We start from the raw sequence: 25,772 nt of genomic DNA on the forward strand, positions 1-25,772 counted from the left end.
CTGAGTCTCTGTTTTCTCATCTACTCAAAGGAAGTCATAGCTCATCGGCCCCACTTTTTTTTTTCAAGTGTGTGATTAATTTTCATGAATGCTCCGTGTGTGCTTGAATATGATATAAAGTCTCCAATTGTATAAAATGTTCTATGATTCTACTGAACTTTGTCATCCAAATTGTTCGCATCCTATTTTTTTTCTACATAATTTTTTTCTTTTTTTTAAAAACAGTTCCCCATCCCCCTCTTCCCCCTGCCCCCGGCCTCCACCAATCCTCTTTGGTCTTTAGGCATTTGCCTCTTCTAGATATTTCACATAATTGGGAACATAACACTGCTTGTCGTTTTGTGTCTGGCTTATTTCACTCAGCATCACGTTTCCAAGATTGATCCATGTCATAGCATGTATCAGATGGTCATTTCTCTTTGTGGCTGACTAACATTCCATTGTATGGGTACACCTCATTTTTCGTAACCATTCATCTGTTGATGGGCCCTTGGGTCGTTTCCACCTTTTGATGGTTGTGGATAAGGCCCAGAGCAGCTCCACTTTTATCTGTTTACAAACCAGACTTCTGTGCAAAGGTCTGCCCACAACATAGTTCCACTAAGCTGGCAGGAATGGCCTTGCTGTGGGAGGCAGAGCCGTGGGCTCCCCAAGCCCAGAGCCTCTGACCACAGCCATGCTTGGAGGCCCTCTCAGCCAAAAGCATATTTTACCTATGGGGAAACTGAGGCTCAGTTTGGGAGAGGTGAGGTTGAACCTCAGGGTAGAGCAGGGGCTCGGGATAGGGTGGGCGACATGATTGTTTAAGAATACAATTATCCGGTTGCTGGATTCTGGGATTGCTGCAAGGCCCCAAGGGTAATAGAAAACATCTGAAAAATACACATACTCGACAGAAAGTTCTTTGGGTTAAAGGAGCTGCTTCCCAGACTCAAACCCAGAGAGCTGTTGTTGTTGTAGTTGTTGTAGTTGTTAGCTGCTGTCGAGCCGGCCCCCGACTCATGGAGATCCTGTACACGACAGAACAAAATGCTGCCGAGTCCTGTGCCATCTCCGGGACTGGTTGCAGATCAGGCTGATGTGACCCGTAGGGTTTTCATTGGCTGCCTTTTGGAAGTCAGTTGCCAGGCCTTTCTTCCTAGTCTGTCTCAGTGCGAAAGCTCTGCTGGAGCCTGTTCAGCATCACAGCAACACCAAGCCTCCGCTGACAGACAGGTGGTGGCTGCTCATAAGGTGTGCTGGATGGGAATTGAACCCAGGTCTCTTACATGGAACATGGGAATTCTACCACTGAACCGCCAATACCCCCTTTTAGCCCAGATAGACACAAAAGGAAATCAGCTCTATGATCATGTGGGTCTCTTCTTCCCTCAAGGGTGGACTGGGGCCCTGAGCAGGTAGAGACAGGATTGACAGTGGCTGGCAGGAAGAACTTCTCCCCTCTCCTGCCCCGTTTCTCCCTGCAGACCCAGAGCCCGCCTCCAAACTCCAGCAGGGCACAAAGGACTCCTAGAGGCCATCCATGCAGCCATCCCTTCTCACAGATGGGAAAGGCAAGTCCAGAGCATGCAGGGACATGCTCAAAGTCACACAATGCATGGGACACCTCAGAGGAACTCGAGGCAGGGCTTCTGTGCTCGAGGCTGGCTTCGTGCCATGATGACACCTGGCTTCTGCAGGCCGTGGTGGCCATGATCAGACAAGAGGAGTCCAGGCTGACCCTGACCCTTTCAGCCCAAGCATGTGGAAGGGGACAAAGTCATCAACTGATTGGCTCTCTGGACCCACCGGTACCATGGCTTTGGAGGAGTCACCCCAAGTCTTTCTCCTCGAGAAGCCAGCATTTGCAGCTTTAAAAGGAAAACTCATTCACCAGCGATTCTATTTCTGCCCCCAGCTTGCATCCCCAGGCTGAGGTCATCAGTTTGCCCACAAGGGCAATGACAGGAAGCAGAATGTCCCGAGAACCAGGCACTCACTGATCCCCCCTGAGGGACCCGCAGTGTCCAGACAGGCCCTGGAAGCGAGGCCAGCTAGGCCCCTGGAGCTCTGAGGGGTTCTCTTCTTTTTTAGGGTTTTGCTGGCTCAGACCTGGTGGGGCAGGTATAAAAGGGAATGGTCAGGCTCAGAGAGGAACCCAGGCTCTCCAAGTGTGGTCTCAGGTAGGTACCATAGGGGATGCTGGGGAAGGTGGGAAACGGGAAGGGAGTGTAGAGAGGTGGCGGTGATCCTTGCCATACAGGAGACCTGGCAGCACCACCAGGAGAAAGTGGGAGTTACAATGAGAGATTAGTGAGGAGAAACAGAGGCAAGCATTTCTGGAGCACCTGCCTGCCCCAGGTGCACAGGTGGCATCCCATCCAATCCTCCAAGTTCATGCCCACCTTACAGCTAAGGAGACAGGTCCAGGGAGCTGCCAGGACTCGCACAGCATTCTGCCGTGAGACAGGAGCAGTCGGGATTTGAACCCAGATCCAGCTTTCACATTCCATGAGCTGAATTGTTTGAATGTTTTGTGCCTCATGATTTTTTTAAAAAATGGTCTTGGTTATCAGAGATGCCTGGGAAGGGCTGCTGATAGGGGAGACAGGAGTGGTTTGGGTGCTGGGGGGCCTGCGAGGTTGGGTCACCACCAGGCAGAAGGCTGGGCCGCTGAGAGGCCTGCAAGGCTCTTGTGGACGGCACCTGGTTGGAGAGGTCTGCGTCCTGGGCCACCAGGACAGGACACCATCCAGGACCCCTTAGTTTGTGGCTCACATAGAAGCCCCATTTAAAAACAAAAAACAGCCTAATTGGAAAAACAAAGGAGAATATCTTGCCTCCGCCTCCCCCATTAAAACAATTAAAAAGGAACCCAGGCCTCTGTTGTGGGCAGTTGTTTTAAAGACAAGTCTAACGCATTTTAATATGAATTTTCTGATACCAGCCTTTCCTTTTTATGTGGATTTTGGTCTCATCTCCCTGGTGACTTCCACCTATGTTAAAGAAGAACTAGGAAAATGAGGCAGCAGAAAGATTACTGCAACTGAGCCATCAGGGGAAACAAATGATAAAAGGAAGCTTCTAGAGTAATCCGTAGCTTCCAGAAAGGGGAGGAGGAGGTCCAATGAGGGGACTGAGCTGCCCAAGTGACAGAGCTAAGCAAGATCTACGTCTCCTGGATACCCAGCAAAGACGCAATCTGCAGAAACTGAGGACTCCCAGCCCAGTGCTCCTCGACGATAATGGGATACAGGAAGGATGAGGCAGGGGTGTTTAACCTGGAAATAACCTGTTGCCGTAGAGCTGATTCTAACTCACGGTGACCCCACCTGTGTCAAAGAAGAACTGTCCTCCAAACGGTTTGCAATGGCTGATTTCTTGGAAGTAGATCGCCAGGCCTTTCTTCCGAGGCACCTGTGGGTGAATGCGAACCTCCAACCTTTCAGTTAGCAGCCAACCACATTCATCGTTTGAAAGTACTGGCAATCTGCTTCAGAAAAATCAGCCATTGAACACCCTGTGGAGCGCAGTTCTCCTCTGACACACACGGGGTCACCGTGAGTTGGGGTTGACTCAACACCAACTGATTTAACTGGTTTCCTAACCGGGGGCTCGGGGTTTTTGAATGGGACAACGATTCCATCATGATGTCCACAATATTTAACTGCAACTTATCCTCTCCTCCCCTTGTCAACGCAGACAACAAATCAGTTGCTTCCACAGTACCTGTGACTTGTGTCGGCAACAGAAACCCCCGATATTTTCACATCATATTATAATTGTTGCAGATATCTCATATTAGTGTTAGTTTTCATCCTTGCTTCAAAACCACAGTCGTTATTAGACCTGCCGCTAGCGTGTTATTTCATGTTAGTAAAGAACCACAGATACTACCATATCACGCATTTTTAATATTTTGATCATTTTACTTTAGTATTATCGATTTCCCTGGTAATCTTATGTGTTTTATTACCTACATTTAAAACGGTTTTTGTCCAATGAGACTACAAGCATCACAAGACTGCCAAAGAGGTCCGTGGCCCAAGAAGGCACAGGCCCAGACCTCCTCCTCTTTTTTTTGTTTTCCATGTGATGGCCCAGATTTGGGGGTGGGGAACCCAGGCTCTAACCAGAACTCCTTACGCTGGACACCAAAGGGAGATGGCAACTTGAGGAGAAAGCTCGGGCTTTGTCCCCACCGCTTGCCTGTGCTACCTCAGCCTGTTTCAGAAACACCAGGGTCCATGGCAGCAGATGCTGGAGAAGATGCCCAAGCGGAGTGAGGTATATCAGGGGCCCAGGACAGTCAGGAAACCCTTGATCCACAGACGGCTTATTTAAAGATGGAGCCTGTATTCTTGACCTTGCACCTCTGGCAAAGGGGCTCAGAACCATACCCCTTCCAAGCCTTCCAGAAGGTTCTTCAACCCCAAGACAATCGGGAGGCTCCTGACCTCTCTTCAGTTCCTTGAGTACCTAGTACCTCACGTTTTTGGTGGTTCAGTGAGGCTGTCTGGATGTGGAAGCAGAGTCATGAGCTTGACCCCATCCTGGCCTCATTTAAGGAGAGGTAATCATTTACCCCAGGCAATCATTTTACGTAAGGGGCCCATTTGGCAACTGGTAAAGCCCGTGGACTCCTGCTCAGATTAGTGTTTTTAATTGTATGAAAATGAAATACAGAGGGTTGCAAAGGAAACAAATGATATTGAAATACAATTATCAAAATATTAAGAAAACTATTTGCAATATAGTAGTAATTTGTGTACTTCTAATTAACACATTTAAATAACAAGATTGAACTGACGGCCTATTAGGACTATACTTTCAAAGTTGAGATGAGAGTAAATAATATTTTGAGATGTCTGCGACTGCTTTGGAGACCCAGTGACACAGTGGTTAAGCGCTTGGCTGCTAACCAAATGGTCAACAGCTCGAATCCACCAGCCGCTCCTTGTAAATCCTATGGGGTAGTTCTACTCTGTCCTATAGCATCGCTATGAGTCAGAATTGACTCGACAGCAACGGGTCTTTTAATGAGTTGGTTAAAAAACCTTACTTTAACCTCTCCTGGCCCTGGTCTTCTCCTCCATTGAATGGGCTTCCTGATCCCTACCTCACAGCCTTAGTGTGAGGAATACATGAGATAACAGACACAGGAGCACACAACTGGGAGGTATTATTAGCTTATTTCTTATTCTTGGTTATTAAAATCTAAAAGCACGAAGACATCCAAAGTAACATGAAAGACGCAAACCCTGTTGCCCTTGAGGCATTTGCTCCAGCCTGTCCCCTAGTCTCAGCAGGCTCTCTTTGCTTTCCCCTACAGCACCAAGGGAAGTCCTGGTTCCTGTCCTTGGTTCCTTCCTGCTGTGCCCTCAGCCAAGCCGCAATGCCTGGTGCACAAAAAGGGGAGTGTTTGGAAGATGTGGACCCAATGCCCTTCTTGGCTCCTCCCGAGAAGGAGAGGATTGAAGCCATGAACAAACCCTATAACATCAAGAGGTCCTGCTGGGTCAAAGATGAAAAGGAGGGCTTCATCGCTGGGGAGATCCAGTCTGAACAGGGCGACCAGGTCACTGTGAAGACAGTCACCAACCAGGTAAGTGGGTGGTGATCTCCAGGATGAAACTGAACTTTGGGAGAGGCAGGCACCCAGCCTCGATTGGACACACTTCTGCTCAAGAGGCAGGGTATCCAAAAGAGCAGAAGCCTCCAAGCGAGTCACACATGCTGGGTTCAAGTCCAGACTCAATTACATTCAAGCAAGATACTTCTCTTCTCTGAGCTTTGGCTCCAATTCAGGAGAGATGCCAATGAGAGAGGATACATGAAGAACTTTGTAAACTCCACAACAGTACACAGGTATAAGGGGTTAGCATATGCATTCCTTTTCTTCAAAGTCCCAAACAGCTCTCACACGGAATCCATTTTCTAAGAGTGAGAGTAGGCATCCCATCCAGAAGTCTCACTCTGTGCCCCATGGCCCACGATGGCATGAGGAATGTGAGACCTGGCCTTGGAACACCCTGGTCCAGCTGGATGAGCGCTTCATGTGCACGAGCAACAGACGGTGGTTCCCTACATGGCAGTAGCGTGCTGGAGCCAGCTTGTCTGGGCTTCCAGGGCCCAACACTAAACGCTCGGGGGCTTTGCAGTCAGTTGTCAAGCCTTTAGTAACTTGATATTAGCCAAGGTGAAGCACATTTGATTCTTGTTATTCACAGTCATTACGTACCTGGCTGGCACAAATGGTTAGGCACTCTACCATTAATCAAAATCCACCCAGAGGCATCTTGAAAGAAAGGTCTGGTGATCTGCTTCCAAAAGGTCACAGCCACTGAAAACCCCATACAGCACAGTTCTATTCTGATACACATGGGCTTGCCATGAGTTGAAAACTGGTTTGGGTTTTTTGGGTTTTTTTTGGTTATGTTCCATAAACTCCCCATAAACACTGACTTAGCAAATGCCAACCCAGGCTTATTCAACCTCAGCTGGGAATTATTTGCCACTCGGCACATGTGCACATCTGCGAGTGAACACGAAAGCTCCATGAGTATTTTTAGCATATAAGCTAATTCGAGAATTCATAACGCACAAATAATGAGAATCGACCATCGTTATGCCATGGAAATTGGCACATGCTACAACCTGGGGCTTATTTTCCCAGAGAACTGGTTTACCAGCACATCACCCTCTGTGCCGATCTGCACTGTGTCCAACCATCAGGTGTGACTTGAGAGAGTGGGTAGGAAATCTTACATAAGTAGCAGGTAAACGGAAGCATGGTTTTTGTTTGATGTAGAGAAATAGTCCTGTTTCTAGAAGGAAGTGGTTTCTTAGGGAGTGCGGTAGATGAAATACATGACCACAAACCAGCACCCTTTCTTTTTTTTTTTTTTTTAATTTTTATTGTGCTTTAAGTGAAAGTTTAAAAACCAAGTCAGCCTCTCATACAAAAACTTATATGCACCTTGCTATATACTCCTAGTTGCTCTCCCTCTAATGAGACAGCACACTCCTTCCCTCCACTCTGTATTTTTGTGTCCATGCAGCCAGCTTCTAACCCACTCTACCCTCTCATCTCCTCTCCAGACAGGAGCTGCCCACATAGTCTCATGTCAGCACCCTTTCTTGCATCAGTGGCCCTTGCAATGCAACTTTGCAGCTCCTGCCATCAAGAGATGGAGCATACCCCTAGCCTCCTGCACCCCTCTAATGATTTTAAGCTGGCCTTGTAGCTTGCTTTGGCAAACAGAATGTAGTAGACATAATGGTGTGCCAGTTCTGAGTCTAGCTCTCAAGAGACTTAACAATTTCCGCCCTTGCTCTTGGAATGCTGCCCAGGTAGTCTGAACTAGCCTGCTTGAGGATGATAGGGCCCAGATGACAACCAGGGAACCCAGAAGGGAGCCACCTAGCTGACTGGTACCTGACTGCAGATACATGAGTGAACCCATCTGAGTCCAGAAGAACCACCCTGCTGAGCCCAGGCCAAATTGCTAACCCACAGAAATATGAGCTTAATATATTTTGTTTGAAAAAAATTTTTCTTAATTTATTAAACCCCTACCCTGTGGCATTGATGATTCCATGACAGAATTCTCACCTTCCATGCAGAAGACTCAGGTTCAATTCCTAGTCAATGCACTTCACATATAGCCACCACCCATCTGTCAGCGGAGGCTTGTGTGTTGCTGTGATGCTGAACAGGTCCCAGTGGATTTGTCAGACTAAGACACACTAGGAAGAAAAGCCTGATGATCGACTTCCAAAAATCAGCCAATGAACATCCTGTGGATCACAACATCTGATCTGCAACTGATGATGGGAATGGCGCAGGACCAGGCAGCATTTTGTTTTGTTGTGCATGGGGTTGTCATAAGTCAGGAACCAACTCAATGGCAGCTAACAACAGACAATAACCCTGTGGCAAACCCCTAACACTATGTTTAATCCTTTCAACAACCCTATGTAGTAGGATTTATTGACCCTATCTGGCAGAGGATGAAAAATGAGGATTAAGGAGGCTTTGGATAACTTGCCCACAGCCACAAAGAGAGCAAATAATGAACTTGGACTCAAATCTGGCTGTATCTGCCTCAAACACCCATGCGATGTCTCTGCGGTGGGTGGTGAAGGGGGGGTTTGAGGTCAGACCTTGGTTCATGCCACTCCTAAGAGAAGCCAAGACCTTTGAAGATCAGAACTTGCAGGAGAGCTTTTCTTCCCACCTGCCTTCTAGGGGAGTGGCAGGAGAGAGATGAGGCTGTATCTGGGTGAGTTTGAACATGCAAGTCAAGCTTAATTCTCAGGAGAAGCATACCTTCTAGAAGAGCAGAGCACTGAAGTTTGCCAGGAATGATGGCCACTGGGGCGGAGACACAAAGGCCCCAGTTTGGATGTCCATTTAAGGAAAACACATAGCTTCTTTGAGCACCCACAGTGGACAAGGCAAACAGCCGGGTTTGGGACAGAAAGACCGAGTCTGTGGAGCTGACTCACCTGGCTGTAAGCTAAAGACAAAGGCTTCCATTCCCCTGTGGAGCTGAAAGAGAAGTGTTCACGTGTGGGTGGGGTCCAGAGATATGGGAACTACTGGAGATGAACTCTGAATAAAGCCTGGCTTCACTTACTAGGGTTGGTTTTCATTCACTAGGGGTATGGTGACCAATATTGTGTGGACTTTCCAGAACTGTCAAGATTTCAAATTATTTGCTTATTGTACTCGTCAATTACTAAAAGTGCCGGAAATCCCAGCATGGGCTGGAGCCTCAAAGGCTACAGGAAGCTCAAAGACATTTGTTTTCTGGGTCTTAAGTTTTGATCCCAGATGCTGGAACTTAAGAGCTAGCAATAGTTTTTATTTACAGAAGAAAGTGGGGTGCAGAGAGGGGAAGGGATTCACCCCAGTTTGTACAGGAACTCCTGACTCTTGTTGTTGCTAGATGCTGTAGAGTCAATTCTGACTCATAGCAACCCCATGTGACAGGGTGGAACTGCACCACAGGGTTTCCTGGGCTGTAATCCTTGCAGGAGCAGATCACCAGGTCTTTTCTCCCGCAGAGTTGCTGGGTGGGTATGAAACCGCCAACCTTTCAGTTAGCAGCCAAGTGCTTAACCATTGCACCACCAAGGATCCTTGCCTGACCCTTAACACAGGACTGTTTTTATTCTAGTCCCTGGGAGGTGCAAAAGGTTAAGCATTTGACTACTAATTGAAATATTCGTGGTTTGAACCCACTCAGAGGTACCTCAGAAGAGAGGGCTCGTGATCTGCTTCTGAAAGATCACAGTCTTGAAAACCCTATACAGCAGTTCTGCTCTGAAACACATGGAGTCGCCATGAGTCAAAAAAAACTCGATGGCAAATGGTTATTCTGACTCTAACACGTCTGTTGCTGAATACTCGTTGCGTTGCTTTGTTTTTGCTTTTTTTCTTATCTCCCTGCTTGATTTCAATTTTATCCTTCAAGGTGGTTTGGTGGGAACACAGGAATGTCTTCAAAAAAAAAACAAGGAAAAGGTCATTGTGCTTTTGAAACCACCTTTAGTTCTCAGGACAGAGAGCCGAGAGTCACATCCCTGTAAAGTGTCCCTGGGATGGAAGACCAAGCCCCGACCAGCTTCCAGAATGGTCTTGGCTAGGAGAGGAGCATGGGTGAGGGGTGCTCCGTAACATAGGAGGGCCTTCACAGTTCACAAGATGTTTTCATACAATCACACTTAGGTTTGTGTCGTTCTCCCAGCAGCCACCAAGTAGGCTATTGAAATCCCTGCTTCTGAGCGGGGGCAGTTAAGGCTCAAGCAGCTGTTGTAGCAGTCCCTCCCCATCCCTAGTCACACAGTGGCCACGGCTCTACCAGGAGCTGGGCTCACCGGATGCCTGACTCCAGCTCCGGTGCTCCTTCCAGGGTGCCAGAGAGGGTGTGGTACCCTGTGTACAGCACAACTGCCTAATTCCCACTTAACGGGTGTGCTAATGTCTTGACCCTCCAGACACTCACCTTGAAGAGGGATGATGTCCAGCAGACGAACCCACCCAAATTCTACCAGGCCAGTGACATGGCAGACATGACCTTCTTGAATGAGGCCAGCGTCCTGAACAATCTACGCCAAAGCTATGTCAACATGAGGATCTATGTGAGTGCCCAGTGCGGGGGCGGGGGGGCAGGGAGACACGGACCTTCTGCCCCTGTCCCAATGAGGGGAAGAGCTAGTCTACCTTCCCATTTCATGATAGAAATTATGATTTGGACAAGGGCTCAGGGGCCACGTTTTTGACAAGTTAGAACTTCCACTCAAAGCCTTTAGCATCTCAGTGGTGACACCATCTCCATGGGCAGCTAAAGATCTTTTGCTGAGGCTGTCACAGAAGTCTTCCTCCCTACCACTTCCAAATTCTCCAATCAAAACATTATTTTTCCCCTAGTGACTTCATATGGCCTTAGAAGTCCCTCCCTGTTCATCCATTCATTCATCCATCCGCCCACCCACCCATCCATCCATCCATCTACCCACTCATCCATCCACCCACTCACCCACTCATCCATCCACCCACCTATCCATCCATCCATCTGTCCGTCCATCCATCCATCCATCCACCCACCCACCCACCCAGGGACCAGGGCAAGAAGTCACCTCTCAAATTCATGCACCTCTTGATGAATGGCTGGTTGAGTAACTCTGGCGGGCAGGAACTGCTCCCCAGTGGGCCCTAATACTTCCCTCTGTGTCTTTCCTACAAGGGAGGGAGTGTGTGTGATGGGGGGTAGGGGCACTCTCCTTTTCATTCTGACCAAAGCAGGGACTAAACTAGCTGTGTGCCCTCTTCCTATCCCCTCTGAGACAAGGCTGGAGAGAAGGAGTAACTTGGCGGCTGATGTCCCAGGATGGGACACTGTGCAACATACTCTTAGATCTTTAAATGGGTTCTCTTATCTTTGTTTTTTTTTTTTTCCCTAGAATTGCTTTCTATTTACTATTATTTTTTAAATAATATTTTATTGTGTTTTTGGTGAAAGTTTACACAGCAAATTAGGTTCCCGACTGACAATTTCTATACAAATTGTTCAGCGACATTAGTTATATTTTTCACAATGAGTCAACATTATCTTGAATTGCGTTCTGGTAGTTCTGTTTCCAATGCTCTAGTTTCCCTGTCCGCTTATCTTCTTATCTTTGCTTTAGAGTAATTGTTGACCGTTTAGTCTCACATACCCCCACCCCATTGCCGTTGAGTCGATTCTGACTCCCAGTCACCCTATAGGACAGAGTAGAACTGCTCCATAGAGTTTCCCAGGAGTGCCTGGTGGATTCGAACCACTGACCTTTTGGTTAGCAGCCGTAGCTCTTAACCATTACGCCACCAGTGTTTTCTAGTCTCACACAGATGGTTTATTAATGGAGCACTGTACTCACAGGTAATATCTTTTATTTTCTGTGCTAATCTGTTATTTTGCTAAAAGGTGATCTCAAGGTGTGATTTTGGTTCAAGGTTTAAAGGGTATCTCAGGGCAACAGTCTCAGGGAGTCTTTTAGTCTCAACCAGTCCAGTAAGACTGGACTTTTTAAGAATTTGAGTTCTGGTTCATGTTTTTCTCCATTCTATCAGGATCCATCTACTGTGGCCCTAATCACGGCAGTTGGTAGTGGTGGCCCGGCACCATCTAGTTCTTCTGGTCTCAGGGTAGATGAGGCTGAGACTCATGTAGGCTATTAGCTCTGTTGTTGTTGTTAGGTGCCGTCAAGTCGGTTCTGACCCATAGCGACCCCACGTACAACAGAAACACTACCCGATCTTGCGCCATCTTCCCAATCGTTGTTGTGCTTGAGCCCATTAATGCAGCCACTGTGTCAATCCATCTTGCTGAGGGTCTTCCTCTTTTTCACTGACCCACTACATTATCTCAGTAGACTAGTTCATTCTCTGAGTCTTTGGTTTCATTTTCTTTCCGTTTAATAAGATTCCTTTTGAAAACTCAACATATTGCAGCTATGCTAAGGAGAAACGGGGGGCATTTATCCCCTCTTGGACCTAAGGGGAAAGTTTTTAAGCTGAATTGAAAAGAGGCATATAGGTAAGGGGAAACCCTGGTGGCACAGTGGTTAAGTGCTATGGCTCCTAACCAAAGGATCGGCAGTTTGAATCCGCCAGGCGCTCCTTGGAAACTCTGTGGGGCAGTTCTACTCTGTCCTGCAGGGTCGCTATGAGTCAGAATCAACTCGACAGCACTGGGTTTGGTTAGGTTTTATACAGGTAAGGACCTCAGAGGTCAATGTGAGGGACCAGCAGGAAGAAGGGGAAGTTTGGAATCCACTGATTTGGCCGTTTTCTGTCCTCAGTTGTTCTTTTCCCTCAGATAATTTCTTTTATTACCTCATTTTTTTTACAAGATTATTTATTTATTTATTACAAATGCGCCTTGGAATGGAAAGAGCAATTGGTATCTCTTTTTAAGAGTCAGTCAAACTTAGCTGCCCACCGGTAGAGGTCTGTGGTCTGTCTACCCAGTGGAGGACACCAGAGCTGCTGAAACACCACAGGAATCTGTGACTCTTACGGGAAAATCCCACAGATATATGAGGTGGAAAAAGCAAGATCTAGAACAGTATTACAGAAGGCCACGTTTTGTTTTAAAAACAGGGAGGAGATAGGAAGGTGTCTCTGAGTTTGTATATGCATGATAAACCAGGGAAGGGTGTGTAAGCAACCAACCACAGTGGTCACCTACAGGAGGTGGTGGGGCCTGGGGAGATGGAAGGACATTTGTCTGTGTACATATCCATACAGTGACGGTATTACCTAGTTAAATAATTAAACTAAAAGAAAATGAAAAAAAGAGAGAAGGCTCATTTTGCTTAATGAATAGACACTGATTTTGCCCACAGAGAAAAGACCACCGGATCTTTCCAGACTGGCCATGACCTCCAGCCAGTGATAACATGCTGAAGCCCAAAGGAGGCTGAGGAAGTGCAACAGGGGAAGAGGGTACCAAGAGAAAGGGCCAGCTAACCATCTCCCTTTCCTCCCACCAGACCTATTCGGGCTTGTTCTGCGCGACAGTCAACCCCTACAAGTGGCTGCCCATCTATGGGGCCCGCGTGGCCAACATGTACAAGGGCAAGAAGCGCACAGAGATGCCACCCCACCTCTTCTCCATCTCTGACAATGCCTACCATGATATGCTCATGGGTACATGGGGCATGGGTCCACTGGGATGGGCACCGCTGATGACATGCATTCCTTTGCCAGTGTATCTCCAAACACATTAGAGCTCACACTACCCAATCCCAGCCCTAACCTTGAACCACCAGTTGAAGTTCTTTGCTAAACATTCAGTAGCAGCAACAGTAGTACTAATACAAGGCACAAGTACTCGAAAAATATACTGAGTGCTTCCTAAGTACCAGCCCTACCGTATGCCATATTTCACTTAAACTTCACAAAGACATGGAATGTAGAGTTAAGTAGCTGGCCCAGAACTCAAATCAACACTCATCGCCATTACATGGATTATTCTGCTGTATGGTACAGTGGCCCCATTATGTGATTTTTCTTTATTGTGGTAAAATACACATAACATTTTAACCATTTTAAATATATAATTCAGTAATATTAATTACATTCACAGTGTTGTGCAACAGTCACCACTATCTACTTCTAAAACCCTGTCATCATTCCAAACGGAAACTCTGTGCCCATAAAACAACAACTCCCCGTTGCCCCCCTCCTCGGCTCCTGGTGCCCTCTACTAGACTTCCTGTTTCTATGCACTGGGCTAGCCTAAATATTTCATATCAGTGGAATCATACAATATTTGTCCTTTTGTGTCTTACTTCCCCCAGCATAATGTTTTCAAGGTTCATTCATGTCATAACATGTATCAGAACTTTATTTCTCTTTATGGTGAAATAATATTCAATATGTCTATGCCCGTGTGTGTATATATTTGTATGCATATCACATTTTGTTTATCCATTCATCTGCTAATGGACACTTGGGCTGTTTCCACCTTTTGGCTATTGTGAATAGCGCTGCAATGAACACTGGTGTACAAATATCTGTGTCCCTGCTTTCAAGTCTTTAGGGTAGATACCCAGGAGAGGAATTGCTGGGTCATGTGATTTTTATTATTGTTTCTCTTTATGTTGTTTATGACAGGTAGCATTATGGCTAAGAGATCAGGCTGATAGAAATGGAGTGGCTGGTAAACTCTTGGCCCTTTGGCAGGGAGGTACTCTAGTGATGGGTCCATGGCCACTGGTCTCCCAGGATTCTTTGGCCTCAGAGCACAGTGGTGGGTGGGGTGTGGGTCATGCTGTTTGGCTGGGATGTTGTCAAATGCCTGGTTTCTAAATGTTTCCTAATTACCTCTTCCTATCACTGTTTCCTCCCCAACAGAGCGTGAAAATCAGTCTATGCTAATCACGTAAGTGTCTCTTCCGTGTCTCAGTCTATATACATATAATTAGGGTGGTGTCTAATGCATATAATTAAGCCTTCTTCTAATTAACTGGCGGTACTTTGAGGCAAACCCTGCAGGTAGCAAGCGGTCTTCACAGGACCGGTAAGACTGCACCTGCTGATGGATGGGATGAAGTCTCCATGCCCCCAGGTCCTCCCACCTGCCTGCCATCCAGGCCGGGGGGCGGAATGTGACCATGTTCAGTCTGAGCCTTTCTACTGCTTCTCTTCTCTGCAGCCAATCCCCCTCTTTCGGCTCACTTCTGCTCCTGGTTTTCACCTGCAGTGGAGAATCTGCTGCTGGCAAGACCAAGAACACGAAGAAGGTCATTTGTTACTTTGCCAACATTGGCGGAACTGGCAAGCAGTCCGCGGATGGGAAGGTACGGCTGGCTGGGTGGGCTTGGGGTCTGTAGCCTCCCAGCCTTCTCCCCCAGCCTTCTCCTGTCTTCAGGCTCACCCAGCAGAGCTCACTTGATCCTCATGGTTGCTCTGTGAGTTAGGGCCATTTTACAGATGGTGAAACTGAGGCTCAGAGAGATGTGACTTGAGTAGGGTCACCCAGGGAGAAGGCAGCCAAGCTGACGGGGGCTCTTCCAGCAGGGTTGACTTGCTACCCCAGGCCACATCTGCTTCCAGAAAGGCCACTGCAAGTTACTTCTGCTGGGGCAGGCGAGATACAGGGAAAGTGGGCCCCTCCTGAAGCTGCTTCCCAGGCCCTGGCAGCCCCTGGGGCAACAAGTGTAAGACCAGGCCCACTGGCTGCAACCTTAAAAGTGGCCAGAGAAGAGAGGAACTCTGCAAGAAGACCAAGGAAGCCCAGGGAAGGGCTTGGGGGTCCCAGCCCACAGAAAAGTGAGACAAAAACAGCTGAGAACCAAGGTTGAGGGAGGGCACTGGGTTTCTGCTCGGGGAAATGAAACACTTTTGGAAATAGATAGTGGTGATGACTGCACAAAGTGGTGGAATATAATTCATGTCACTGAACTGAACATTTAAAAATGGCTAAAGTGGCAAATTTTATGTTATATATATACCAGAATACTAGAAAGCTATTTACCTGTGTTTTATTGACTATGCAAAGGCATTCAACTGTGTGGATCATAACAAAGAATGGATAACATTATGAAGAATGAGAATTACAGAACACTTAACTGTGTTCATGCGGAAACTGTACACAGACCAAGAGAAAGTCATTCGAACAGAACAAGGGTATACTGTGTGGTTTAAAATCAAGAAAGGTGTACATCAGGGCTGTATCCTTCCACCATACTTATTTGATCTGTATGCTGATCAAATAATCTGAGAAGCTGGACTATATGAAGAGAATGTGGCATCAGGATTGGAGGAAGACTTATCAACAACCTGCGATATGCAGATGACAAAGCCTTGCTTGCTGAAAGTGAAGAGGACTTGAAGCACTTACTGTTAAAGATCAAAGACCACAGCCTTCAGTATGGATCACTCCTCAACATAAAGAAAACAAAAATCCTCACAACTGGACCAATGAGCAACATCATGATAAACGGAGAAAAGATTGAAGTTGTCAAGGATTTCATTTTACTTGGATCCACAATCAATACTCATGGAAGCAGAAATCAAATGACCTATTGCACTGGCCAAATCTGCTGCAAAAGACGTCTTTAAAGTGTTAAAAAGCAAAGATGCCACTTTGAGGACTAAGGTATGTCTGACCCAAGCCAGGGTATTTTCAATTGCCTCAAATGCATGTGAAAGCTGGACAATAAGGAAGTCCGAAGAATTGATGCGTTTGACTTATGGTGTTGGGGAGTATACCGTGGACTGCCAAAAGAACAAATCTGTCTTGGAAGCAGTACAGTCAGCATGCCCCTTAGAAGTGAGAATGGCAAGCCTTTGTCTCACATACTTTGGACATGTTATCAGGAGGGACCAATCCTGGAGAAAGACATCATACTTGGTAAAGTAGAGAGTCAGCAAAAAAGAGGAAGACCCTCAAAGAGATGGGTTGAAATAGAGGCTGCAACAATGGGTTCAAACATAGCAACAATTGTGAGGATGGTGCAGGACGGGGCAGTGTACGCAGGGTTGCTATTAGTCAGAACCGACTCGACGGCACCTAACAACAACAACAATTTTTCTGTGTGTCTATGGTGAAAATATACACAGCAACCCTCTCACCAAAAACCCACTGCCATTGAGTCAATTCTGACTCATAGTGACCCTGTTGGAAAGAGTAGAACTGTGCCATAGGGCTTCCAAGGCTATAAATCTTTATGGAAGCTGACTGCCACATCTTTCTCCTAAAGAGCGGCTGGTGGGTTCAAACCATCGGCATTTTGGTTTGCAACCGAGCACTTAACCACTGTACCACCAGGTCTCCTTATACACAACAAAGCATTCGCCAATTCAACATTTCCTACATGTCCAGTGCAATGACATGGGTTACACTCTTCATGTTGGACAACACCCCTATTTATTTTCCCTAATGTTATATATATTTTATCACTATAAATTAAAAAAAAAAAAACAACTAATTTTCATATATTTTGGCTAAATCATTCTTTGTTAATTGAAAAAAAAAATCCAGGTTGAGGGTCTGCCAGTGTCCCCAGCACACCCCTGATGTTGGGGGACCACAGAGGGACCAACGTCGTCAGCAATGACCATCCTCCCTGAGGCCCCTCCAGCCCTGATTCCCTGTCCTCCCCAAGGTCCTTCCCCTGCTAGGTTCCTGGACCATAGCCCTTGCCATTTGAAAGCTCGGTCCCTCAGTCCTGGGGTCCCAGCCCATGGCCAACCAGCCATCTCACCTTCTATTTCTTTTCGGGTCAGGGGTCCCTGGAGGATCAAATCATCCAGGCAAACCCTGTGCTGGAGGCCTTCGGGAACGCCAAGACCACCAGAAACAACAATTCCTCTCGCTTTGTAAGTGTGAGCTGCTTCAGCCAGCCGGAACCGTGGGGTGACAGGACAGGAGACTGAGGCTGCTTTAAACACTCAGACGGGATGAGGAAAGTCCTGATGTCTCCTTCCTAGGGATTTCTAAAGAGTTAGCAGCCAGGGTCTAGTCAGCAAACAGAAACCATGTCAATGTTTAAGTTGGGGGGCTTTAGTGCAGAGACCCGATAACGCAGGGGATGGAGGGCCCAAGAAGTCAAACAGGAGATGGTGACACAAGCCAGAGATTTGCAACAGGAAGCCTCAGCTACCCCCAGGCCACAGGGATGAAGGAGAGGTGCTGCCACCAAGTGGGAGCTGGAGTCACAGAGGGAGCTCAGCATACCCCGATACCATCCAGGAGGAGAAATACCCTGGTCCTTCCCTCCCAACTCCCCAGTCTCCTACTGAGAATTCCATTGGCTGAACCCACGTAGCTGACATGGAGGCCTCGGAAAACAGGGCTGGAGGTGTTGGTCCTTTGGGGAGGAATAGAGGTGACGGGAAACAGATCCAGGACGAGCCTAGTTAGGAACATAAAAACCAGTTACTTTGAAGTCAACCCCATGTCTGTCCAGAGGGTTTTCAGAACTAGATTGCCAGGCCTTTCTTCTGAGGTGCTTCTAGGTGGACTCAAACCACCAAACTTTTGGTTAGTAGCCGAGCACATTAACCATACCCACCACCCAGGGACTCCAGATAGAGACATGTTGCTGTGACATTGCAGGTGGTCAATTCCAACTCATAGTGACCCTGTAGGACAGAGCAGCACTGCCCTACAGAGTTTCCTAGGCTGAAACGCCAGATCTTTTCTCCCGCGGAGCAGCCAGTAGGTTGGTACCACTGACCTTTCAGTTAGCAGCCAAACGCTGATTTCCTACTTCCAGAAGAATTTGTTTGTGATTCCACAAAAGTCAGGGAGAGGAATGAGATACCTCTTTCTAAGGAGATTGTAGGGTGCTCTCCTCCCTCCAACCTGGCTGGCCGGCCAAAATTCTTACAATGCCTAGTCTCTAAGAAGAATTCCAAAGGGTCCCAGCCTCCTCCTGACTGCTCCTCTCCCCCACCAATGTCTCAAACCTACAGGCGACTGCACAGACCCTAGATTTAGTTCTGAGGCCTGTCCACTCTTTTGTCTGCCCATCTATATGGGAAGTCCACGGGTCCACCTACAGCAACATCAGGTCCAGGTCTACCACAGCTTCCTTAGAATGCAGGGGGTCTGCCAATGAGCAGCCCGCAGCCAAACCCAGGGACATGTTGCTCTAAACTTACATTAGTTCTCCCTCAGGACCCCTCCCTTCTCCTCCTTGCCCAGGGCAAGTTCATCCGAATCCACTTTGGAACAACGGGCAAACTGGCTGGAGCTGACATAGAGAGCTGTAAGTCAGGCCCCTGTGGGAGGGGTCTTTCGGGCAGGGCCAGTGATATCATTCTCGGGGCCCCGCACGAAACGAGAATGCAGGGCTACTTGTTCAAAAAGCATTAAGAATGTCAAAATGGCCCCAAACCAAAAAACCAAACCCATTGCTGTCGAGTCGATTTCGACTGGTAGCAACCCTAAAGGACAGGGTAGAACTGCCCCATAGTTTCCAAGGAGCACCTGGTGGATTTGAACTGCTGACCTTTTGGTTAGCAGCCGTAGCTCTTAACCACTGCACCACCAGGGTTTCCAAAATGGCACCAGTGGGGCATTAAACCAAATATGGGGCCCTCTGAGCACAGACCTGTGGCCTACCCAGGAGGCTGGCCCTGCTCCCGAGCTCCTCTCTGAGGCTGTGTGTCTGGAGGATGAGGGAGGAACAGGGTCTATGACTGGCTATTGCCCTGGACCTGCTGGAGAGGGGAGCCCTGCCCTCCACAGACTCCTGTGCTCCAGGTGGGGTGGGTCTGCACTTACAGGCATCTCTCCTTCTTCCTTCTCAGATCTCTTAGAGAAATCTTGGGTCAACTCCCAGCAATCAGCGAAGAGAAGCTACCACATTTTCTACCAGATTCTCTCTAACAAGAAGCCTGAACTTATTGGTAATGGTCTTTACGTCTGCCCGCCTGCCCCTTAACTCGCTTTTCGTCTCTTTTCAGTAAGAAAAGGATTCCCCTTTGCAGAGGGTCTCATGGGTCCCCTGGAGTTATGCAAATGGGTCACAGGGAACTTTCTCTAAGTTCTTCTCATACATCCTCACAATAGTCTCATGAGACTGAACACCATTGTTGGCCATTTCCCAGATGGGACTTTGGGAGGGACGTGAGATGCCTGTAGTTCATGGCAGAGATGTGGACCTGGCATGTGAGGTTTTCACAGGCCTGTGGCCCCTGGGCCCAGTGCTCAGACAGCAGCAGTGGGGTCAGCCCATGATCGTAGTTAGCCCTGGAAGTACTGTGTTTAGGTGCCAGTAGGTCGATTTTGACTCATAGCAATCCCCTGTGTCAGAGTAGAACTGCCTTCTAGGGTTTTCTTGGCTGTAATCTTTATGGAAGCAGACCGCCAGGTCTTTCTCCCGTGGAGGTGCTGGATGGGTTTGAACCACCAACCTTTAGGTTAACAACCAAGCGCTTAACCGTTTGCACCACTAGGGTTACAGTTCTTGCCTATGACATAACAACAGGCTCCCCTCTGAGTAGAAGCAGTCCACATCAGGCGCATGGCTCGGCAAGCCAAGTGAGCACAGCCGCTCATCTGGGGCCCCCTGTGCAAGGCTCAACATGCCCAACTGTCCGTGGCAGGCCTGTTCAGGATATAAGATGGAGAAAGGAAAGAAGTGATCTTCCACACATACCTCCTAACCCAGCTGGAGGCTGGGGCACTGGTCACCATCTCCCAGCCTCAGTGGGCTTTCTTTGTTTATTATACTGTATTTTTTAATTCATGGGTGACATTCTGAAATTGGGGGACTTCACATAAAATCCAGTTTTCTGGTTTCTCACGGAGTGGCAGAAGACCTGGTGGCTCTGGGTGTGCCCTCCCATGTGGCATTAATCAGGGCAGCTAAATGGTGGCACCCATGTGGATGGAGCACAAGCTCTTCTGTTTGCCACACTCCCCACCAAGCCCTATTGCCTCCCTGATGCTGGAGCAGAGTGGCAGCCACCCTTCATCTTCCTTCTTGCCCTGTAATTTTTCCCTATTTGTTATTGTTGCTGTTAGTTGCCATCGAGTCAATTCTGACTCATGGCAACCCCACGCATGCAGAGGAGAATGGACCCGTACGGTTTTCGAGGCTGTGACCTTTTGGAGGCAGGTTGCCAAGCCTGTCTCCTGAAGCACCAGTGGAGATGAAATGAAAGGAAGATATTTCTTGTGCCCATGTCTCTTTCAAAAGCAAAAAAAAAAAAAAGAAAGCCCAATAGAGACACACATTTCAAGAACAATCGGAGTGAACATACTTCTTGGGGACATGACAACACTCCCATATGTATCAAATGCAAGTGGTTGTATGTCCCTCACAGTCATTATGTCACCTTCTGCCTTAGGTCGTCACCTGCTGTTTATGGGAGATAAGAATCCGTTTATTCCAAAAATACCTATTAGGTACAGGGCTAAGTGACAGAGGACACAGCTGACTTCCTTTAACCCTCTTGCCTCTCTTCTGCTCCTCATGTGACCCTGTCCAAGTCCTGCCATGACTCTGGCTGACCCCCTGTCTCATTCTCCTCTATAACCCCCATGGTGCCCACCGTCATGCCTTGCACGTGACAGGCATTTAGAGATGCTGATAACAATGAAAGAGAAGAAAGCCACCTGTCACCAAGCTGTTAAGCTACCCTCCTTCTCTCAGCAGAGACTCTGCTGCTGGCCACCAACCCCAAGGAGTACCACTGGGTGAGCCAAGGCGTCACGGCGGTGGATAACATGGACGACGGGGCAGAGCTGCAGATCACAGACGTGAGTGGGGGTGGGGGGTGGCCAGAGAAAGACAGGGGGAGCCAGGACAGAATGCTGGGGCCCTGCACCACAGCTACCGGCTTTGGGGGCCCCACAAAGTGTCAAGCAGCATCCTCGATTCCTCCTTGGAGATTTCTGGGGCTGGAGTTTGCATTTATCCCAAGCCCGCTGTGCAAGCAGGGTTTCTCTTTGTTGAATCAGAATTCCATACAGACTTGAAGGGTCATCAGCTCCACACAACTTTTCCTCCTCCCATCCCGGCTAGAAGTGACCTTCTCGTCTCCTCAGCGCCCACTGAACACTCTCTCCTCTTATAGCGCGGGGCACCACTGCCTGCTGTTAGGACTGCTCTAGGCCCTCTGTTCTAGGTTCTTTTTCCTCTTTGACAACAGACGTGATTCCTGCTTCATCTGTGTCTTCCCCACACCCCACTACCTCTCATGAAGCCTTAGTAACAATGGTAATAAAAATAATACTAAACTAGTTGCCACGGAGTCAACCCTAACCCATGGTAACCCCTTGTGTGTCGGAGCAGAACTGTGCTCCACAGGGTTTTCGGTGGCTGAGTTTTCAGAAGTAGACCACCAGGCCTCTCTCCTGAGGTGCCTCTGGGCGGACTCAACCTTCCAACCTTTTGGTTAGCAGCTGAGCATGCTAACCGTTTGCATCACCTAGGGAATCTATAATAATAAGACTTCACATTTATTGAGCACTTACTATATGTCAAGCACTGTACTAAAAATTTTACACATCATTTAGATTTAATTCTCACAACCACCCATTATCTCCCTTTTGAAGAGAGATTAAAAAAAAATAAAATGGGTATTTTGCAGAGCATCTGCTCGAGCTCCTTGGAGAAAAACAGTCCCCGCCGCCCCCCCGCCCCCGCCCCCGGCCCCGGCAGTGTCTGACATCCAGAGCCCACGCCTTCCCTGGAGTGGCAGCCACAGCCTCTGCTATGTGAGACAAGAACCGGGGAGTTTCTCATTGGCTTTCTCCTCTCTCTAATGCCTCTTAGGAAGCATTTGACATGCTGGGCTTCACCCCTGAGGAGAAGATTGGTGTCTACAAGCTGACTGGGGGGGTCATGCACTTTGGGAACATGAAATTCAAGCAGAAGCCCCGAGAGGAGCAAGCTGAAGTGGACACCACGGAGGGCAGGTATCTCTGGCTGATCTGAGACAAGGCAACCGGTGGCAGAGCTTCTCCGTTCCAGGTTTCGTGGACATTTCAGAGACATGCCATGGGTTCTCAGGTTAAACAGAGGCTGCAAACTGATCCTTCTTGGCTCAGAGTCCAGACATCAATACTCCCTGAGAGGCGAGATAGAGAGCCAGAGACATGGTTTTGGTTTCTGACTCAGTCTCCTAGGGCTGCCATGACAAAATACCACAAAGTGGGTGGGTTTAAAGAACAGAAATTGATTGTCTCACAGCTCTGGAGGCTGAAAGTCCAAATTCAAGGCGTCAGCAGTGCCACGCTCTTTCTCTGTCCACTCTAGGGGAAGACCTTTCCTTATCTCTCTCAGTTTCTGTAGTCCCAGGTGTTCCTTGGCGTTCCTTGGCTTGTGCATGGTCCCCACCTGGTCTTCCCGTTATGCGTGACTCTCTTCGTGTCTGTTCTCCCCTTTTGTAAAACAGCATTCAGAAGAGTTTAGGATTAGGACTTGCCCTACTTCAGTGTAGCCTCATTTAACTTAACTGATAACAAAAGAAAAGCACTATTTCCAAACAAGGTCACATTGACAGGTACAGGAGCTAGGACTTCAACATATCTTTTGGGAGGGAGTTAATTCAATCTATAACATTTTCTAGACCTGCTTTGCCACTTGACCTTGAGCAAGTGTGGAAACTACCTCAGACCTCCATTTTCTCACTGACAAAATGGGGTATCCTCCAATCTCCTCCTCAGCCACAATAGACGGCGGTGGGTTTTTCCTGGGCGTGGCACCATCTTTCTTTCACTCATCTGCTTTCTCCATTCCTACTCAGTGGCTGACAAAGTCGCCCATCTCACGGGTCTCAATTCCGGGGAGCTCCAGAAGGGCATCGCCAGGCCCCAGGTCAAAGTAGGCAATGAGTTTGTGCAAAAGGGCCAGAACATGGAGCAGTGCAACAACTCCATCGGGGCTCTGGGCAAGGCCGTCTATGACAAGATGTTCAAGTGGCTGGTGGTCAGGATTAACAAGACCTTGGACACCAAGATGCAGAGGCAGTTCTTCATCAGGGTGCTGGACATCGCTGGCTTTGAGATCTTTGAGGTAGGCCTGGTCTCATGTTTGGTTTCTGTTTTGGGGTGGCCATCCTCCTTTTACAAGCTACTTTTCACCATGGTTTTCTTGTGTCTCACCTTAGACCTGTGATAGACCAGTCTCAGCTTGTCATTGGGTATCTGACTTTCGGACTCCAGAAAGATCCATCTTCAATTTCTGTGGCACCAAATTATAAACAATGGTGCAAACATAGTGGATAGAACCATGAAGCCAGCCTGTACAAACTCACAAAAGCTGATTATTAAATTTTCAGGAATTTTGTCAGCCAGTTGATGTCATGTTGACAGTTTGAAATTGGCCATGGTGTGAGTATTTACACCATGGAAATTGACAAAACACTACAAATTTAAAAAAAAAAAAAAATTTTTTTTTTTTTGAGAGAAAGCTTATTTACCAGCATATAACGGGTGACCTCGCACTTCTTGCCCACAAAAATGAGTCTCAGGTCTCGTTACAAGACTTGTATTGTGGGTCAGAAAGATTTTGCCTTTGTAATTTGGTGGCAGCAATAATTAGGAGTCAGTAGATCTGGTTCTTGTCTCAGGTTGGCCACCAACTAGCTGTGTGGCCTTGGTAAAGTGGCTGCCCTTCTCTAAACCTCAGTTTTCTCAACTATAAAATGAGTAGATTGGAAGAGATGATCTCTAAGGTCCATTTCCGCTCATCCTACAAATAAGGATGAGATAATCTAAAGAGAGACGGAGAAAAAAATTGCTTGAAGTCACACAGTGGGTCAGATCCATAAGGCATGTGATTTACGACCTTAGGGAGGAAAGGAGTTCTTTCCACAAAGGCTTTTGTTAGACACGAGGTGCTGGGGTCTGGCTGCCTTGAGTCCAGCGTCCCCACCGTGTGGGCTGAAACAGGTGCTTCAACCACTCTGCACCTCTCCTGGGGCAGACAGGGGAACGGTAATGGATGGTAGATTTTAAGGCAGGTAGGACAGCACCTGGCACTGGTGGGCCCTGACAAATTGTCGTAGTGCTGATGGCTCACTCCCTCCCGGGAGAGACGCCACATCCTCACTGACCCGCCTCCTTCTGTCCTCCCACTGCAGTTCAACAGCTTTGAGCAGCTGCGCATCAACTTCACCAACGAGAAGCTGCAGCAGTTCTTCAACCACCACGTGTTCGTGCTGGAGCTGGAGGAGTACAAGAGGGAGGGCATCGAGTGGGTCGTCATTGACTTTGGCCTTGACCTGCAGGCCTGTATTGACCTCCTGGAAAAGGTAACCTGCTTCTTAAAGAAGCAGCTTGGAGCGAAGCCAGGGCCCTGACCTAGGCATGCCTAAGGGACGATTTCACCAGGGCCTTTTGTGGGGAGGCAGCACCTGGCATCAGGGCAGTCAGCAACATGGCTGATGAGCTCCTTTGGTCTCACCTCTAGCTCCACCTCTGTAAACTGGGTACAACAGCTACTGCAACGGCCACTGTTGTTTGAGCTTGTATACCTAGCTCACTGGACCGTCACAACCTACCTTATTGGGGGGGGGGGTACTTTTATTATACTCATTTCACAGATGGGAACGTGTCATGTTGATAGAGGCACAGAGAAGGGAAGCCACTTGTTCAAGGTCTCACAGCCTGTGAGCAGCACACCCAGGCTCTAACCCAGGTCATGTGTACTGACTGTTTTAGCAAATGCCCTAGTTCAAGAATACGTGTCATTTGATTAAATGCAGGAAGAGGACACTAAGGGGACAGTTGAGAAAATGTGAATGAAGTTTGTTCGCAGCGTTGTGTCCATGTTAATCTCCCGGCTTCCGTTATTGTACGGTGGCTATGACGATGGGTGCTAACGTCTGGAGAAGCTGGGTGAGGGTATGTGGGAAGTCTTTGTACTATTTTTGCAACATTTTTGCAAGCCTGAAATTATCTCAAGATGAAAAATTGAAAAATCAAAGAAAGGAAGAGTATATCTTGTCTCTAAGGCACATCCCCGGGCCAGTCACAGAGGAGAATCAATCATCGAGGCAGCCAAGGGCCTCCCCTGCCGGCCAGCTGAGCCTCCCGGGAAAGCAGTCTCCCAGACCAGGCTGGGTGCACAGATTCTGCCACACACACACACACACCACCACACGCATACCTATAAACACCTCCCCGTCCAGCTATCGGAGCCCAAAATCTCATCGTTGAGCTCCAGACCCTCCATGAATAGAGGCATATGAAGTCACTCACATCGTTTACGAGCTCCCCTTTTTGGTCTGAGGTGAGACCTGGAACAGCATGGCCCCTGGGTAGCAGGAT

General features: G+C 48.0%; 1 protein-coding gene across 1 annotated transcript in view; it reads left to right on the forward strand.

Moving 5' to 3' along the window:
- Positions 1–5,428: 5,428 nt before the first annotated feature.
- Positions 5,429–25,772, forward strand: part of LOC100667333 (myosin-16-like) — a 69,273-nt gene continuing 48,929 nt past the window's right edge. Inside the window, 12 exon segments of the mRNA XM_064294823.1 lie at positions 5,429–5,584; positions 9,985–10,128; positions 13,024–13,180; positions 14,390–14,417; positions 14,739–14,835; positions 17,267–17,359; positions 18,690–18,753; positions 19,298–19,396; positions 21,151–21,254; positions 22,273–22,411; positions 23,246–23,514; positions 24,584–24,754. Of these exon segments, the coding sequence (XP_064150893.1) occupies positions 5,462–5,584; positions 9,985–10,128; positions 13,024–13,180; positions 14,390–14,417; positions 14,739–14,835; positions 17,267–17,359; positions 18,690–18,753; positions 19,298–19,396; positions 21,151–21,254; positions 22,273–22,411; positions 23,246–23,514; positions 24,584–24,754 (1,488 nt within the window). The 5' untranslated portion in view covers positions 5,429–5,461.

Source organism: Loxodonta africana, chromosome 12, assembly GCF_030014295.1.
Source record: "Loxodonta africana isolate mLoxAfr1 chromosome 12, mLoxAfr1.hap2, whole genome shotgun sequence".
Classification (NCBI taxonomy): domain Eukaryota; kingdom Metazoa; phylum Chordata; class Mammalia; order Proboscidea; family Elephantidae; genus Loxodonta; species Loxodonta africana.